The sequence below is a fragment of the Sinohyriopsis cumingii genome, chromosome 15 (genome assembly GCF_028554795.1).
Source record: "Sinohyriopsis cumingii isolate HCF-2022 chromosome 15, ASM2855479v2, whole genome shotgun sequence".
Lineage (NCBI taxonomy): Eukaryota > Metazoa > Mollusca > Bivalvia > Unionida > Unionidae > Sinohyriopsis > Sinohyriopsis cumingii.
The window spans coordinates 125168160-125184114 of NC_142975.1; the positions used below are offsets into that span (position 1 = coordinate 125168160).

The 15955-nt window shown below is 33.5% G+C and overlaps 1 protein-coding gene and 1 long non-coding RNA gene across 5 annotated transcripts in view; one reads left to right on the forward strand and one right to left on the reverse strand.

Annotated features, from left to right (window-relative positions):
• Positions 1–596: 596 nt before the first annotated feature.
• On the reverse strand, positions 597–13608 carry LOC149782691 (uncharacterized). Its single transcript, XR_016414422.1, has 2 exons — positions 13509–13608; positions 597–4547 (listed from the first exon to the last, which is right to left on the reverse strand). It is a non-coding gene; the product is annotated as an uncharacterized LOC149782691 (long non-coding RNA).
• A 1137-nt stretch (positions 13609–14745) lies between these two features.
• LOC149782692 (integrator complex subunit 8-like) overlaps positions 14746–15955 on the forward strand; it is a 90996-nt gene continuing 89786 nt past the window's right edge. For all 4 annotated transcript variants that reach the window (XR_016414423.1, XR_016414424.1, XR_016414425.1 and 1 more), the window contains exon 1: positions 14746–15137. Coding sequence is in view for 1 of the 4 variants with exons in the window: in XM_089934184.1 (XP_089790310.1) it covers positions 15014–15137 (124 nt within the window). In the remaining 3 variants the exon portion in view is untranslated. The remainder of the gene's footprint in view (positions 15138–15955) is intronic.

Below are 15955 nucleotides of genomic sequence, written 5' to 3' on the forward strand. Positions count from 1 at the left end.
CCTTTCACCTGAATAGGGATGACTGAGGGTTATGTCATCAAGGTCAAGGTCAAAGAACAATAGTTTAAGTTTGCCTTCATACTATAGATAATATGAGGAGATTTATAGGTCAGGGGATAAAATGAGGGTCCTATTGGCAGCGTTATAGTTACAGGTCAATGTTTTATTATTTCCTCTTGCTTTCCCCTTCGTTCTACAACTTTCGAGATCACCTTTTTAGAGATGTAACTTGATATACATCAGTCATTACAATGTGTGTTGCATACAACATTGTGGGGGTCCCGTCTTTAAAGTACAGTGGAATGAGGAAAACCTTTTTCCATTACACTTTAAACTGTTGTCTATAACTTAAAAGCTGCTATAGATCTAGAGATAAAAGTTTGTATGATTATATGTCATTATGAAGATTAGTTTCGCGTGCTACAATGAGTGTTATAGTTTAAGCGAGTTGTCACATATCAGTATTAAAAAGTTTTTAGTTTTATTTTTCGTGTAACTTTAGAGTTCTTCTAATTTCAGGAAGAACACATTGTATATCATGTGTTAAGAGTCTTTGCCCTTAAAATAAGTAACAGAAAAGAGTGAAGACAACAAGCTTTGTAAAATTTAACAAATAATTTATTTCCCAGGATGAAAGTGAAAAATGAGAATACAGAACTTACGCTTTTACGAATTAAATCCCAAAATAATCCAAGAATTAAAAAACACAAGTCCTATTAATGAAAATTCCTAAGTGAATTACAGTTCAAATCCCGATGAAAATCCAAGATGACGTCTGTAATAGTCAACGTTGTACTGATGTGTCAACAATCTCTTGTTGAATCACAGAAAATATTATTCCAGTTTTTGAATTTCATATAAATTCCAGTAAATGTCTTTGTCCAATAATCATTGGAGCATTTTTGTATTTCCAGGGAAAATAATCGCTTGAAATTCATTAATTTGAAGAAAATAAAAACTCAGCCCCATACTGGACATGGCATAAAACTACTTGAGGTCTCAAGTGTTAAGGCATGACTGCAAAAATTCTTAACATAACATCAGTTATAAGACTAACTAAAACGCAAAAGAGGTTCCTGGATGGGGGGTCAAGAGTTCATTGTTCTGGAAAAAAAATGGAAGTTTTGTTACATGAAAACTATCACATAGTCCAGGTGTGCCCTTGATTCCACTTAATGATTTTCACTCTGAGAAAGAATTTAAAAAATCAAAAAAAAAGTAGTTTACCAAAACTGTCACTGATTTTGAAACAAGGCCAGCAACAAGGTCAGCACTAGATACAATGTTTCTATTATTAGTTGTTTACATTGAAAAATATCAGTCAGGACAAACAGAACTGAACTTTATTCTGGACAATATCAAATCCAGTAACAATATTACATTAAAATAGTATGTAATGGAATTAAAATGTTGTTTAAAAACAAAACAAAAACAAAAACAAAACAAAAAAGACTATTAAATTGAATATACATAATACATGATTAAACGTTGCGTTGCTTATACCATTCTAGGTTCTGTCAATGTTAAGGTCATTATTTAATATTCAAATTCTTCCATTATTGATACATAAGGTCTTTGTATGATACACATGTCAATATCAATTTTTGGAATGCTCAGACCATTTCCTAACAATCAATGAAGCCTGTGATTGGCAAAATATAAGTAATACAGCTCCAGCTATGATGCAATTGCTGTAGCAAACAATGTTGATATTCGGTATCATAGATTTTAAGCCATATGCACAGCATTCAGCTCAAACTTTACGACAATTTAACTTTATAAATTGAGTTACGACGTGATGCGCGAATGGAATATTATTAGAGCTAGCAGTTCATGTCTTATTCGTTTAATGGATTTTACAATTTCATCATGGAGGACCCTAGTGGCGGAGTGGTCTAAAGTTCTCGCCTTACCGATCTCTGTCATTTCGCCTCTGTCCGCGTGGGTTCTTGTCTTTGGCTTGGCCAATGTGGCTATGGGAGAGAGCATGCCAATAGCTTCTCTTGGGTAGGTGGTTCTTACTGGGGTTTTCCCCGTGTTTTTTCTCCACCAGTTATACTGGCTGCCATGTATAGTCTATCATGTACTGAAACTAGCGACAAAACCCACAGCAACAACAACAACAATCACCATCTTAGTTTACCTGTAGTTGGGCTCTACTTAAACAACTACATTTTTGGTACTTTATCTTCTATCGTAAGAAGCACGAAATGTCTGATTTTGTATAGTGATTACTTTTCAGAACTTCTTGTGTGGTCCAGCTGTGGTCTTATATTTGCAACTTTTATTTGTGCACAGGCCTCATCCACGAGACATAGCCAGCTCTTGCGACGAAAATAGACGTTTGCTACTTAGTTGGTGCTGCTTTAGCTGCTGGAAAATTACCTTCACAATTCAGAAGAGGCCCTTAGTTTGACACTCTGAATATGAAACAAATCCATATATATTAATAACCATTGTGTATATACAAGATCCAAGTACTCATCAGTCCTTGTACAAACATTTATATTAAACACAAGCAGTTTGAAAGCAGACATTAATTAATAATGAAATAATTGAAATGCCAAATATGACAGTTACCCAACCACAGTTACTAAATATCGAAAAAGCATATTTTCATCATGTTGTGTCTTATGGAAGGAATGGAATACAATGATAACACTATATGCTTTTGTTACTGTTTGATACTTGTGCTACGTTTCATCCGTATATCTGATGATATATGAGTTATGGTCTTAAAACGAAAGTAATTAAATTGGGATTGTTTCTACAACAACACAAAACAATTTCATCATGAACATTCTAATTCACAAAACTATACAACAATCTGGTCCAATTGTATGCAAACATATACCATACAAAATTCTTCAACAGTGCTTAAATTACATTCCTATAATGACAGTGTGACAAACACATAGACATAAATTAATTATGTCTCCACCAATTGTGGTCAGCAGAGGGTAAGTATTACTACTCTCTGATATCTACTCAATTATGCAATACTTACAAAATCACCATCACTATGTTCCTCAACACCAGAAACATCAACCTGTATTTGTGCTTGTTTGGTCATCTTTGAGGAGATCATGCTTTTGGCATCAAAGCAAGACCTATCTTGTTCACAATCACATCTATGTTGCACTCTGTTGATGCTATTCAGATACAGTCTTACTTTGGTGATGGTAGAACCATATCCTGTAAATTTATGTAGTTGATTGCTCCATATAACCTGCTTTCTACTAGCTACTGTAATCTGTTTATTCCTGCAAAATTAGCAGTGATGCCTATGTGCTCTTTTCTGGGTCAATCTGAAAAAGTTGATCATTACATTTTATCCTGCTTCCACTTATATGTCCCAACCTACAATTCATCCTTCATGTTTGTTCATGGAAGAAACAACAAATGTTTGGTGTGTTATCATCTCCTTCTAATAAAGTTTCATTTGCTGCACATGTTAATCTTAGTTTGTGACAGGGTCTTTTTTTTTTAATACCCTCGCACCTTGCCGGATCACAACTTCGTTGCCATTCTCCAACACTTACCCCTCCAAGAGTAATTCTTAATTTCAGATCTAAAAACCAATTTGTGCATCATGACCATATAAAAGATAAGTGCACATACCAAATCAAATTATTCCATATTGTCAAAGTTTTGCATTTGAACTTTGACTGCTCTCTAGGGCAGCGACGGTGGGGGGGGGGGGGGTGAGGGGAGGAGGCATTTAAGTGTCCTCAAAGGCTAACTTCATGCTTGATGCATGTTCATACAGGTGTGGAATGTTTGTTTACAATTAAAGATATCAGTGAGATTGATAGACAAATGAACAGACTGAGTTCATAAACATGTCCCAAAACATGTAATTTGTAATGGAGAAAGAAGCTTACCATGTCTTGCATGTCCAGCACACCCCAGGCTCTGATAATTTCTTCGGCTAATTAACTGTATGTACATGTTGAAGCCATGTTTCAAAGCCAATGAGGGTTGAATCAGATAGTGCTTAAAAGAAAATGAAACTAAAAGGTCTTCAACATGGAGGTTAATTTTGGATCTGGATGGACATAGAGACAGACGGACAAACATCTATAGATAACTTTGCACATGTGATGCACAAAGAGTTTCGAAATGGCTGGTGGATGTACTTGATCACCTACAATTGGTTTTAGACAGTCATAATTTGGACATGTTCCATTCGTCGACCAGTACACACATTATTTCGTCGCAACGTGTTTGTTATGAGCGATTCTGCTGCACGACAGATTCCGCACACTGGTCATTTATCTGCAACACTATCAACTTTGCACATGGTTCATAATAGAGTAATTGGTACTCATTCTCAAACTGGTTGGCAATATCGCTCAGCAACAACTTAACTGGCATGTTCTGAGTTAGCTGAGTTGACACTATGTTCTTTCTCTATACTGTTAGCTTTATATAGCACAGTAGATAGCACAGTCATTTTATTCTTCTTCTTTGGGTTAATTCACTTCTCCTGTTGCCGGCCTTTTTTATTTGCTCTATTGCTGTTTACCAGCAGTTTGGTCTGAATTCTGGAAAGGAAACAGCAGTTTTCCGTTACCTCTATAGTAAGAACATTTAATTTCTTCATTATCCATGTATTTGTCGTAAAACCAGTTCTGTGATATAAGCTTCACTTTCTGATACATAAGGTAGTAGAAAACTATAAGAAATTAAGTTAATACTTTAACAACAGTGCACCTCCTTCAGTTTTGCTAAGAAAGAAAGCATAAAGGCACAATCCTAAAACTAGAAGAAGATATTTTAATGTTCCTCGTTTTTTTTTATATTATTTCATATTATGGCAATAGAGCTATGGTCCATAGTCGCATGTAGAATCAGCTTTACCTATCATTAGATATGTTAGCCTTGTTGTTTATGGTCTCAATTTAAATTTCAAAATCACACTCTTTGGCACACATATATAACTAATTCCGCTTTATAACAAAATTACTGCTCTCTTTGCAAGGTATATTTCATGGTTCCTGTATTTCCTTTAATTATTTCCATTATGTTCTCTCCACATTTAATGATGTTATTGTTTGCAAATTATCGCATGTATAAAGTATGTTGATTTCTGTTGTGGCAACAACTTCTCATTTATATTGAAATCAATGTAACCACTCCTTGCATGATATTAATGACATTTGTTTTAAGGATAATGGTTAAGGATTTACAAGTTTGCAGTTTGGTATTACACTCGCTATTTTTTACGACTGCATCTTCCGACACATGAAGGACAAAGATTGCAAATAATATGTTGGGTTTATTTTCAGTTGAAAAGTATCGGATGAGGCAGATTGTAAGAAATGACCCCAACCCCTAAAACTAGAACCATTTAAAAAGAAGACAATTTAGGGTTTAAAATGTAATGATTGATTTTGACAATTTTTGGTTGATTTCTCGATGCTGCATTTTAGAAATCTGATAAGCCAAATTGTACTGTGCTGCGTGAATTTAATAGCTATTATCTAATATAAAGAAAAGTGTTGCAGAGATTTCATTGTAGGGGTGTGATGCCACCAGCTCGATCTGGTTCTTGCAAACAGTTTGTTAAAAAAAACTCAAAAAAACTCCCTATCGGCTTTCAAAGCCGCAGATGGACCGAACAGGTTGTTAAAGATTTGGCATCAAACTATTGTTCCAGTGTCTTGTAACTCTTGGCTTACCGATCAAATATGATCAGCGGTTAACAGTTATATTGACATCCAGGAGTGATCACTTTGTTTGAAAAGTAGTGCTAAAAAAGAATTTTGAACGAAATTTTCCAAACTTGACTACCCTCCACCAATCTTGAACAGGTTAATCAATCCGCAACTTGTAAAAGTCGAACACCCATTATCATGCAATTTAGTTTAACCATGGAAAAAGGTTTGATATATATATATATATATATATATATATATATATATATATATATATATATATATATATTCGTATGTCACGTGTTTAGGCTCTAATAAACAGTAACAAAAGAAAGAGTGAATTCAAGTTTTGAAAAATTGAACAAATAATTTATTTCCTTGGAAAAACACTGTAAAAATGAAAAAAATAAGAACTTATGCTTTTTAGAATTAAATCCAAAAATAATCCAAGAATAATCGACGAATTAAATTTCATAAGTCCTAGTAATGAAATATTTTAAATTCAAGTTTGAGTCCCGGCGAAATATCAAAAATAAAAGGTGATGACGTATAATGTAGCCTGAGGTTCAACTATCCAGAATTTCGAGAACAGCATAGAAGTATTTACCTCTAAAGGCATGTAGTCCCAGTCAGCCTCAATTTCACTATTATCATTCACATATTAAAAATGGATTTAAAAAAAAAAGAAGTTGTTTACTCGATTTTCAATCAAGGTCAGGAACTAGGTCAGGATAAGATACAAAGTTCGGTGTTTACAAATAAGTCAGGTCAAACTAATTCTGGAAAATATCAAATCCTAGTCAACAAAATTGCATTACTTTGACATGTAATGAAATTAAAAATAAAAAGATTTAAAAACTTATAAACAATTAAATTAAATCAAATATACATAACAATATATATATATATATATATATATATATATATATATATATATATATATATATATATATATAATGATTTTTACAGGCAATTTATGAGCTCCTCATCACTTAATATTGTATCGCCTTAAAGCATAATGAATCTTCTTGAAGAGAGTGAATATGCCCGTATTATCGTTAGTTTACAATATACTAGCATATACTTTAATCAAACACAAACAAGTAACCGTCTGCCTGACAAACACGTAGAATATAACCAGTCAGCTTGTGATAGGAATATTATTCATGTAAACGTTTTAAGAATTGAAGCAAGCATTAATCATAAAAAGAATCCTTATGTACATTATAATTAATTTAAAACATAATGATTACTAAACAGGTGACATAAATGATATTAGTAGTTACGTCTTAGACAGAGTGACAGAACGGAAGAAAACAATGTAGTATTACGACTCTAAGGTCTTAAAATAGATAATATAAAGAGTGAGAAGCAACAAGCCTTGTAAAATTCAACAAATAAATTATTTCATTAGAATACAAAGTGAAAATATAAAAAAGAACTTACAGTATTGCGAATTAAATCACAAATCATCATAGATGTACAAACACAAGTCCAAAAGATTATAGTTCTCAATAAACGTTAGTGGTCATTCGAAATATGTCCAATACTGCAAGTGTTGATGTGCCTGTGGTGACCAGTGTTGTGGTGATGTGCTAACTGTCCTTTTTTGAATGACAATAATTCAATCCAAGACTATATCCTTATTTGAAATTTCACTATTAATTTAGTCTTTGTTTCCAAGAATGTTATGTTTATAAGCACATTGTATTTGCAGTGAAAACAATAATTTGAGTAAATAAATTTCAGCACAAACGAAACAGTGGAGACAACAATGATTCTTCCTTAACATCTTATAGCACCAATAAACAATTACCTAATGAAAAATTTCATTCTGGAAGGTTCTACATGTTTACAAGATAAAATGTTAGTGATAATTAGAACTTTTATTATAATAACCTATAAAAAAAAACAATGCTCTTGACTCGGGCAAACATAATAATCCTATCAGTTACCCCATGCTCACAGAGAACAATTTAGCTTTATATTAGTTGTTTACAAATTTAAAAAATCAATGATTCGGGTTAGGTAGAAAAATAACTTGATTTTGTACTAGGTCAAGTCTAAAATATATTTAATCATATCGTAGAATGAACAAAAAACTAACTAACAATGCAAATTAAGCATACATAACAGAAGCACTGAATTTATTTCTTTATTCTGGACTTGATTCAGCTTAATTTATGAGTTTCCACGGAGAAGAAATTAATGATAATATATCTATGAACCAGCGTATTCACGAATGGTGAAAAGAGACAACTCTACAGCTGAATAAAAATGAAGACCGGGTTCTCTTGGACAAGTGATATTGCTTATTATAATTTCTGAAAATGAAGAAAAGACCAAATAATTAACAATAAAATAATTTTAAGCTACATCTACAGATTATATTTTTCACACTTTTCATCGTAGTCTATAAGTAGGAAACATCGAACCATGTAAAATAATTTTGTGACATTCGTGGAATTATTTGCAAGAATTCATTAAATCAAAGTTCAACAGTACGTTCACACCTAAGACAAGATATTTTGTTATGCTTCGGTCACAAGTCATCGCAGCTGATAAGGCGGATAAGCAGCCCCAGTTAACGATATGATGATGTGAGACGTGTAAATAATATAACTTTTTAAACAAAGACCATGCATTTGCCGTGACGGCTGCTTTAGGATTTCCTTGATGCTTTCCTAGTTATTGGTGGAATGGTCCAAGCTGATTTCGATTTTGATGATCCTTAAATGTTCACATAAATTAGTATGTAAAAAGAACAGCTTTTTAATCCTGCTCCCTGGAGTGTTTCCACTTCAGAAGCCATGTTGACTCGCTGGGTATCATGCATAACTAACATCAGAGGGCACGGGTGTGAATCTGGCCCAGGTCATGGCAGATATACTGCCGTAGTGTGTTCTTGGACAAAGCTTGATGAACCAATTCATGTGTTCATATGTCTTTAAACCAGGGCCAAATTAACCCGGGGGGGGGGGGGGGGGGGGGGGGGGGCATAGACACTTAAGATAGATAAGGGAGGGGGCCTTGTAGATCTTCAAATAAACCAGAAAAGCAGACCTTAAACTGTCCTTTATATGGGTATAACTATTATAGCTTCATTAGACTAAGTATTGACAGTTATTACCTATATATGGTTTATTTAAATAAATATAATTTTATCCATGCAAATCAAGCGGGCGTGATTAGGGAAGCCCTGGACACGTGGCCCCTGTACATCCCCTTGAATCAGTCCCTGCTTTCAACACTAAAGAATATGAAGTTAGTGGATTAAAATCTTAACACAATGACAGTATTATGGCCGTGTACTTTTAAACCCAAATTCCGTTTACAAGATATCCACACTGATTTCCTCTTGTATCTTACTAAACACTCCTACAAAATAAGTGATGCCATAAAGGACATGTCATGGTAAAACAAAGTTGCTGTCCTTCAAGAGTATAGTTCTAGACTTCTTTGTGAGAAATATATTGTCACCCTTGACCTTTGCATCAGTGCCTGAATTATGCTTCTTCGAAATGCTATTTAAGGATTATGTTACTCTTTACACATACATATCTACTGGGAGTGTATTATAGCAAGGCAGTTTTTTACCCGTTGTAATACAATATCTATCTTAGGGTATCAATTTACCTTTACGTTCCCTTTTACAATGTATTAAATTAAGTCTACTATCAACAACAAACCTTTTTCATACAACTAAAAATTATTTTCTGAATATTTAATCATGAACATAAAAACAAACTTAAGAAAATTAAGTAGCTAATAAGGCGGCTTAGTCAAATATAACTTTACTGCAACTGAGTAAACAATCTAATCATCGTGTATTTTTACAGCTTAGCTATATAATACTAATATTTATCAGTGTATCAAACCATATTTTGCCGGATAGTTTGCTTACGTCTAAGGTAACATGTGTTCTTTCCTCCCAAGATAAGACAGCATATCGGAAAGAAAAGCATCGTTTATAATCATCAAATGAAGAAACAGGAAAAGGTATTTTGTAATGGTAAAAGCGATATTTCTCTGCATTTGTCTTTGGCAGGAAGAAGCAACTGTGAAAATTAATCGTTAGAAAATAAATTCAAAATCAAAACAAAACGATTTTAGTACGTTCACCTGACACTAAGAGTAATTTTAAAGCTACCATAAGCACTATTTATATGAATTTTATACTTCATAAACTGTTTGATGATATTAATACCAATTGTGTACTGCAAGAGTTTTTACAATGCTGCATCTTAGACCATGTAAAAGAATGGAAGTGAAACACTCAATTTCAGTAAAATTCAACCAAACAATTTATTTCCCAAGAAAAATGAAAATTCCAAATACACAGTATTGCGAATTAAATTCCAAATAATCCTAAATGTTCTATCATAAGTCCATGTAAAGAATATTTCGAATGAATTCCCCCCGTCTTGAATGTTCTCATGCACCAACAATTTTGAATCAGTTCACAATAATCACAGTGTAATGTATTAGTCCAGAAGTCGACAAACAATTTGAAGTTCCAATGAATAATTTAAATAAATATTTACTTTAAGTTACATCTGAACACAACTGTAAACTATTCAACAAACTGATCTTATATCATGAATCAATAATTTGTTATGAACCCCCTACTTATACATATTTCTTTTTATCTAAGACACAATAGATTTAAAATGTAGAAACCTGACCTTAAACTCAAATTCCGTCAACACTGGCACAATAATAACAGCCAAGTGCAAATACTGTTAATACAGAAAAATTAGAAATGTTCCAAACATCAGTGATGACAGCTGGTTTATGTATCATTCAAGAGAGAAGCTTAATTTGTGTTATTGATAACCAGAAAAAGAGTTCTTGATGATGATGATTGATTGTTAAATTAGATATATTTAATAAATTTTATGAGAGAGAGAGAGAGAGGGAGAGAGAGATATAGGTGCCATATATCGAGGGCCTCAACCTCTAATGGGGCTCATAATTCTGAAAATAATACACTTTGATTTGTACTTAATCGTCTTTTAAATCTTTATATAGTAAATATTATGGGCTAGTTTTGGCATTAGATTTGTTTCAGTATAAACTAGGTCTAGGGGCCTCAAACTCTCAAAATGGCTTGGACCTCTCTGAACCTCTGAAGGTGCCTGATTTGTGTTAGATAAGGCCAGAAATCCCTCAGTCTGTTATACATATTGCTAGCCAACGAGTTTAAGAATAAGGATAAGTGGGATGATGGTGGCATCATCTCTCTAATCAGATGCATAAGGAAGTAATCTGTTAGATGACCATTCCATCATGTCAAAAATCCACACATGGTGGCATTCCCACTATGGTAATTGAATTTTCTACAGAAATAACTTTCATCTCACTCGACCTTTCACATTAAACACCAGTGACCCCAGATATACATACCCGTATTCATTCATTTCATGGATGTTTGAACCCCAGATTACAGCTCTATTCCCGTCCTAATAAAATATTCGAGGAGGCTTTGAAATAACACTTCATGAATTCCATTATATCCGACCCCCCACAATGAGTACTTGTCTCACCCAGTCACATTATCCTGACACCAGGCCCAACACTATCCTCTTAATGCTTGCGCACAAAGCAAAGAAGCTGCCAGTACCAATTTAGATGTTGTTAGTTTGTCAGCTCGCTGATGCAAGCACTTTTGTTTGGTTTTAAAACTTAAATGCATTTTGCCACAACTATTCAATATAGATATCCTTAATTCCATGAAATTTCAAAATAAATAAATGAATAATGGAAAATGTTAGTTCTGTGTGAAAAGAATTGTGTTTGAATGGGATTATTTCGATCCAAAATATGAAAGACTTCAAGAAAAACTATATGCAAGCATTTATCTAGAACATTTTCTCCTAATTAAAGAAGGGCATGTGTACTGCCTGCAAAGTGCTGGGTTGCTGGGTGTTAAGGATCACAAAACTATAAGGATACACGGTTATAATGATATATCTTGATGGCCATCCATGCATAAACATAAAAAATTTTCTGAGAAACACTGCTAAGCTCATTGAATGACTCAGAAAATGGTGAACATAAACTAGAACTGAAAAGTAGAAAAAATATAACTAAACAATCAAAACATTGTCGAACATTGTCGAAAGAGGGTACGGATTAATAAACAGTTAAAAGAATATATAAAATACGAAAAGCAATCTCAAAAGCTACGAAGATACAAACTGAATTTGTTTAATATTATTTCTTTGCCAATACAATTTGTTAATATAGCTAGCAAAATAGTATTCATTCATTTCCTATACTATAATACGTGAAAGTTCCTGGCTGATTCTGACAGTTTTGCTGAATAATATATTGTGTAGCAGTAGAGAGGTTGAAGCAGTGAACAAGGAGCCTCAGAGCAATGAAACACTGAGCAGCTGACATGCAATAAGCGGAGTAAATATGACTAGAAATTTGTTATCCAGTAAGCAAAGATTCTCAAATGCTATGCTGTTACTTGGTTCGAAAGATTATTTTTGGAAGGAAAAGGTAACTCTATTCGAGTGCCTAATGCCACTGCGAAGATGAAGCATACGACGTTTGATGTCTTAATTTTAGAAACTTTAGTAAGAATCCTTTGTAACAAACACATTATACGTGACTGATTATTAGTGTATAGCTCGAATTATTGGATACTAAATTCATTTAAATCACAGAAATGTTGTATTTGTAATAAAATAAATGTTGTATGCTCTATAACTTAGAGTGAGGCAGCTTCTTTGAATAGCAGAAGAATCCGGTGTCATAGTTGCATATGAATTCGGAAAGAAATGTATCGTGTACATAAATCTGTAAAAGGGGGGTGAATTGGTATACATAAATCTGTGAGGGGTGGATTGTGGTATACATAAATCTGTAAAAGGGTGTGGATCGGTGTAAAGAGAATTCTGTAAAAGGGTGTAGATGGGTATACAAAAATCTGTACAAAGGGGTAGATCGGTGTACATAAATCTTTAAATTGGTGTGGAAAGGTATAAATAAATCTGTAAAATGGGTGTATCATTATACATAAATCTATAAAATCGGGTGGATCGTTATACATAAATCTGTAAAAGGGGTGGATTGGTATGCATAAATCTATAAAAGGGGGTGGATTGGTATACATAAATCTGTATGAGAGGTGGATTGTGGTATACATAAATCTGTATGAGAGGTGGACTGTGGTATATATAAATCTGTAAAAGGGGGTGGATTGGTATACATAAATCTGTAAAAGGGGGTGGATTGGTATACATAAATCTGTATGAGAGGTGGATTGTGGTATACATAAATCTGTAAAAGTGGATGGTACATAAACGTGTAAGAGGGGCTGGATATGTATACTTATATCTTTAAATGGGTATGGATAGGTATAAATAAGTCTGTAAAATAGGGTGGTTTGGTGTACATAAATCTGTGAGATGTTCAAGGAACCTGATTACTCATTCCGATGTCAACGACATCGTAACACGCTATACAAGGCCGTTATTTGGATAGTAAGACATAGCACTAAAACAAAAACATGTGCCGTGTCTTACATTGTAGGACTAAGCATGAAAGATGCAGTATTAGTGCCATTCTGGTCACAGTCAGGTTAGAAATTATAAATCAATAATTCACGTGACTTAGTTCTGTGCACTTTTTATCACATTAAACGTTTTCATTATTGAACTTGGTTGGGGGGTACAAACAAAATACATAAACTACCTCTTTTTCAGAGAGTGGCAAATGAGTATTTTCCACTAGGCCTACTTCTGTCTCGGGATAACACATTTCCTGTCTAAACAAACAATGAAAATTTTATATAAATTGACGTGTTATGGACTGATGCTGGTTCGCAAAATCTACCTCTGTTTTGAGAAACACTTTTATTTTCACGGCTAGATTGATGAACGTAATGTTGTCATTCGCCATACTGTTTACTTCGTGCATAAACGAAGCAAAAAACGCAGAAGTATTCCGACGGCAATAATGAAATTGCTGAAATTTAACTCTTTAATTAAATCCCGGATATAATGCGTAGTATACAGTTAGAACTCATCGAGACAAAATTGTTGAGAAATGGACGTTCTCTTTCGTTCTTTTTGTCTGTATGTATTCTTTTTTCTCTCCAAATTTATAATCTTGTCAAATATTTTACATTTACACACACACACACACACACACACACACATATATATATATATATATATATATATATATATATATATATATATATATATATATATATATATATATATATATATATATATATATATATATATATATATATATAAAATACAAATCATATGGCAATAACAGTCCTTTCAAGTGCACTGTATCCAGCAAGGGATCACTTGTGTCAGGGATTAAGATAAATTCAATAAACTGTCAACGAAGAGTGCTGTGTGTGTGTGTGTGTGTGTGTGTGTGTGTGAGAGAGAGAGAGAGAGGTTAGGCCTCAGTACCACAATAATCAATACTTCCATTGTTTTGGAGAGAGAGAGAGAGATATGGTTGGTCAATTATTGCATTTTTCACATGACACTATTTTAATCAATTTACAAATTAATAAATATGCTTCTATCGCGAATATGCATATGTTTATTTGCTGCTCTAATTCCAAAAATGGCATGATGCGAAACTGGACTGTCTGGCAATTGAGTCAAAATATTCTGCATTGAACACATGAAAGTAAAATATTACAAATGGTAGCATTTGCGTGCGTAATACTGAATAAGAAAAATAACATTTGTATTTTTTGTCTTGTTTTTAGAAATTTCAGTTATAACAAATTTTAAAAATAAACTGCAATTTCAAAACATCAATGATCATTTTCTAATATATTAAAAGCGACTAGCGTTTGACAATGCTAATAGATTTCTTTAAAAATGTTGCTGTGCAAAATTACATTGTTATATAACATTCTCTTACTCTCATGTTAAACCCTCTGACACTACCATCTTCCTTTTGTATTTTCTTTTCTTTTCTTTTCTTTTTTTTTTTTTTTTTTTGGCGAACGACTCAAGATAACCATTACGTTTAACTCTCATGGAGTAAAATTTATCAGCTTACAATTTATGCTTACACCGGTTAGCTGCAACTCTGCTCTTTGCGCCGAGCAGGGAAAAACAATTCCTGCAGGATAAAGGGAATAAAATAATGCTTGAAAGATAGGGAAGTCTATTCAGTTTTGCATGTGTACTATATTTAAATGTAAGGCATAAAACAGACATGACGAAGAGAAATTTAAATAACTTATAATCAAGACAGTCACGGATACCGGTGTAAGTTGATCCTGACGACGGCACTGTTCTTACAAACCAGCAGTTGATTCACAAATACCACTTTCCCTGACAAGTGTTGAAAGAATAATGACAGAATTCTTACCCCGGACCCCGATGGGACCAGGGCCTGTGACCGTCCCTTCGGTCTCTTGGTTCGAATTCATTTTGAATGACCAGCTACTGGAACAGCACCTGTCGCAAGAGAACCCAGGTAATGCAACTGGTCAGAGGACGTTAATGTGCAATATGTGTTGGATATAGAGCTTCTTGATCGTTATTATATCGTTATTATGGTTTAGTGACGTGAATATTTGCAAAATTTAATGTGGCTTTTGTATGGAGCAAGTTTTTCCCAACGTGTACAGTCATGTAGGCACCTTTGTTGATATTAAATATTAATACACCAATAAACAGTTTCATCAGCGCCGCTATCTGCTTAGTACAGCCCGGATGTACGAGTAACTTTTCCAGGGTCTGTATAAAATGCCAGTAGACAAGAAGTTAACTTGTGATCTTGCAGTTAGTTCTAAATGAAACCAAACAATTTCATGGTTATGAAAGTCATTTTTAATTCGGTTTTAAATACTAGTTAGAAAAGCTATTTAGACACAAATTAGTATTTAAAAAATGGCTTCTGAAATAAAATATTGTTTTTGATTGAAAAAGGCTGTGATGTATGTTTCCTGTTTCACTCATTTTAAAATTAGGTTAGGCTTTTTAAAAAAAATAAACATTATAAATCAAATAATATTTCCAGCACTTCAAAGTACTGGAAAAAACTGGCTCAATTATAGTCTGACTATACCAACCCATTTTTTTGGAAAGTCCGTTGAGCATGAAAGGTGCAGGGGAATGCCAGTATTAGTGCCATTCTGGTCACAGTCAGGTTAGAAATTATAAATCAGTGATTCAGTTCACTTAGTTCTGTGCACCTTTTATTACATTAAACATTTTAGTTATTGAAATCTGTAGGGGTCTACAAACTATATCAGACTATAGATACATAAATCAATTTGGCAATGTGATTTT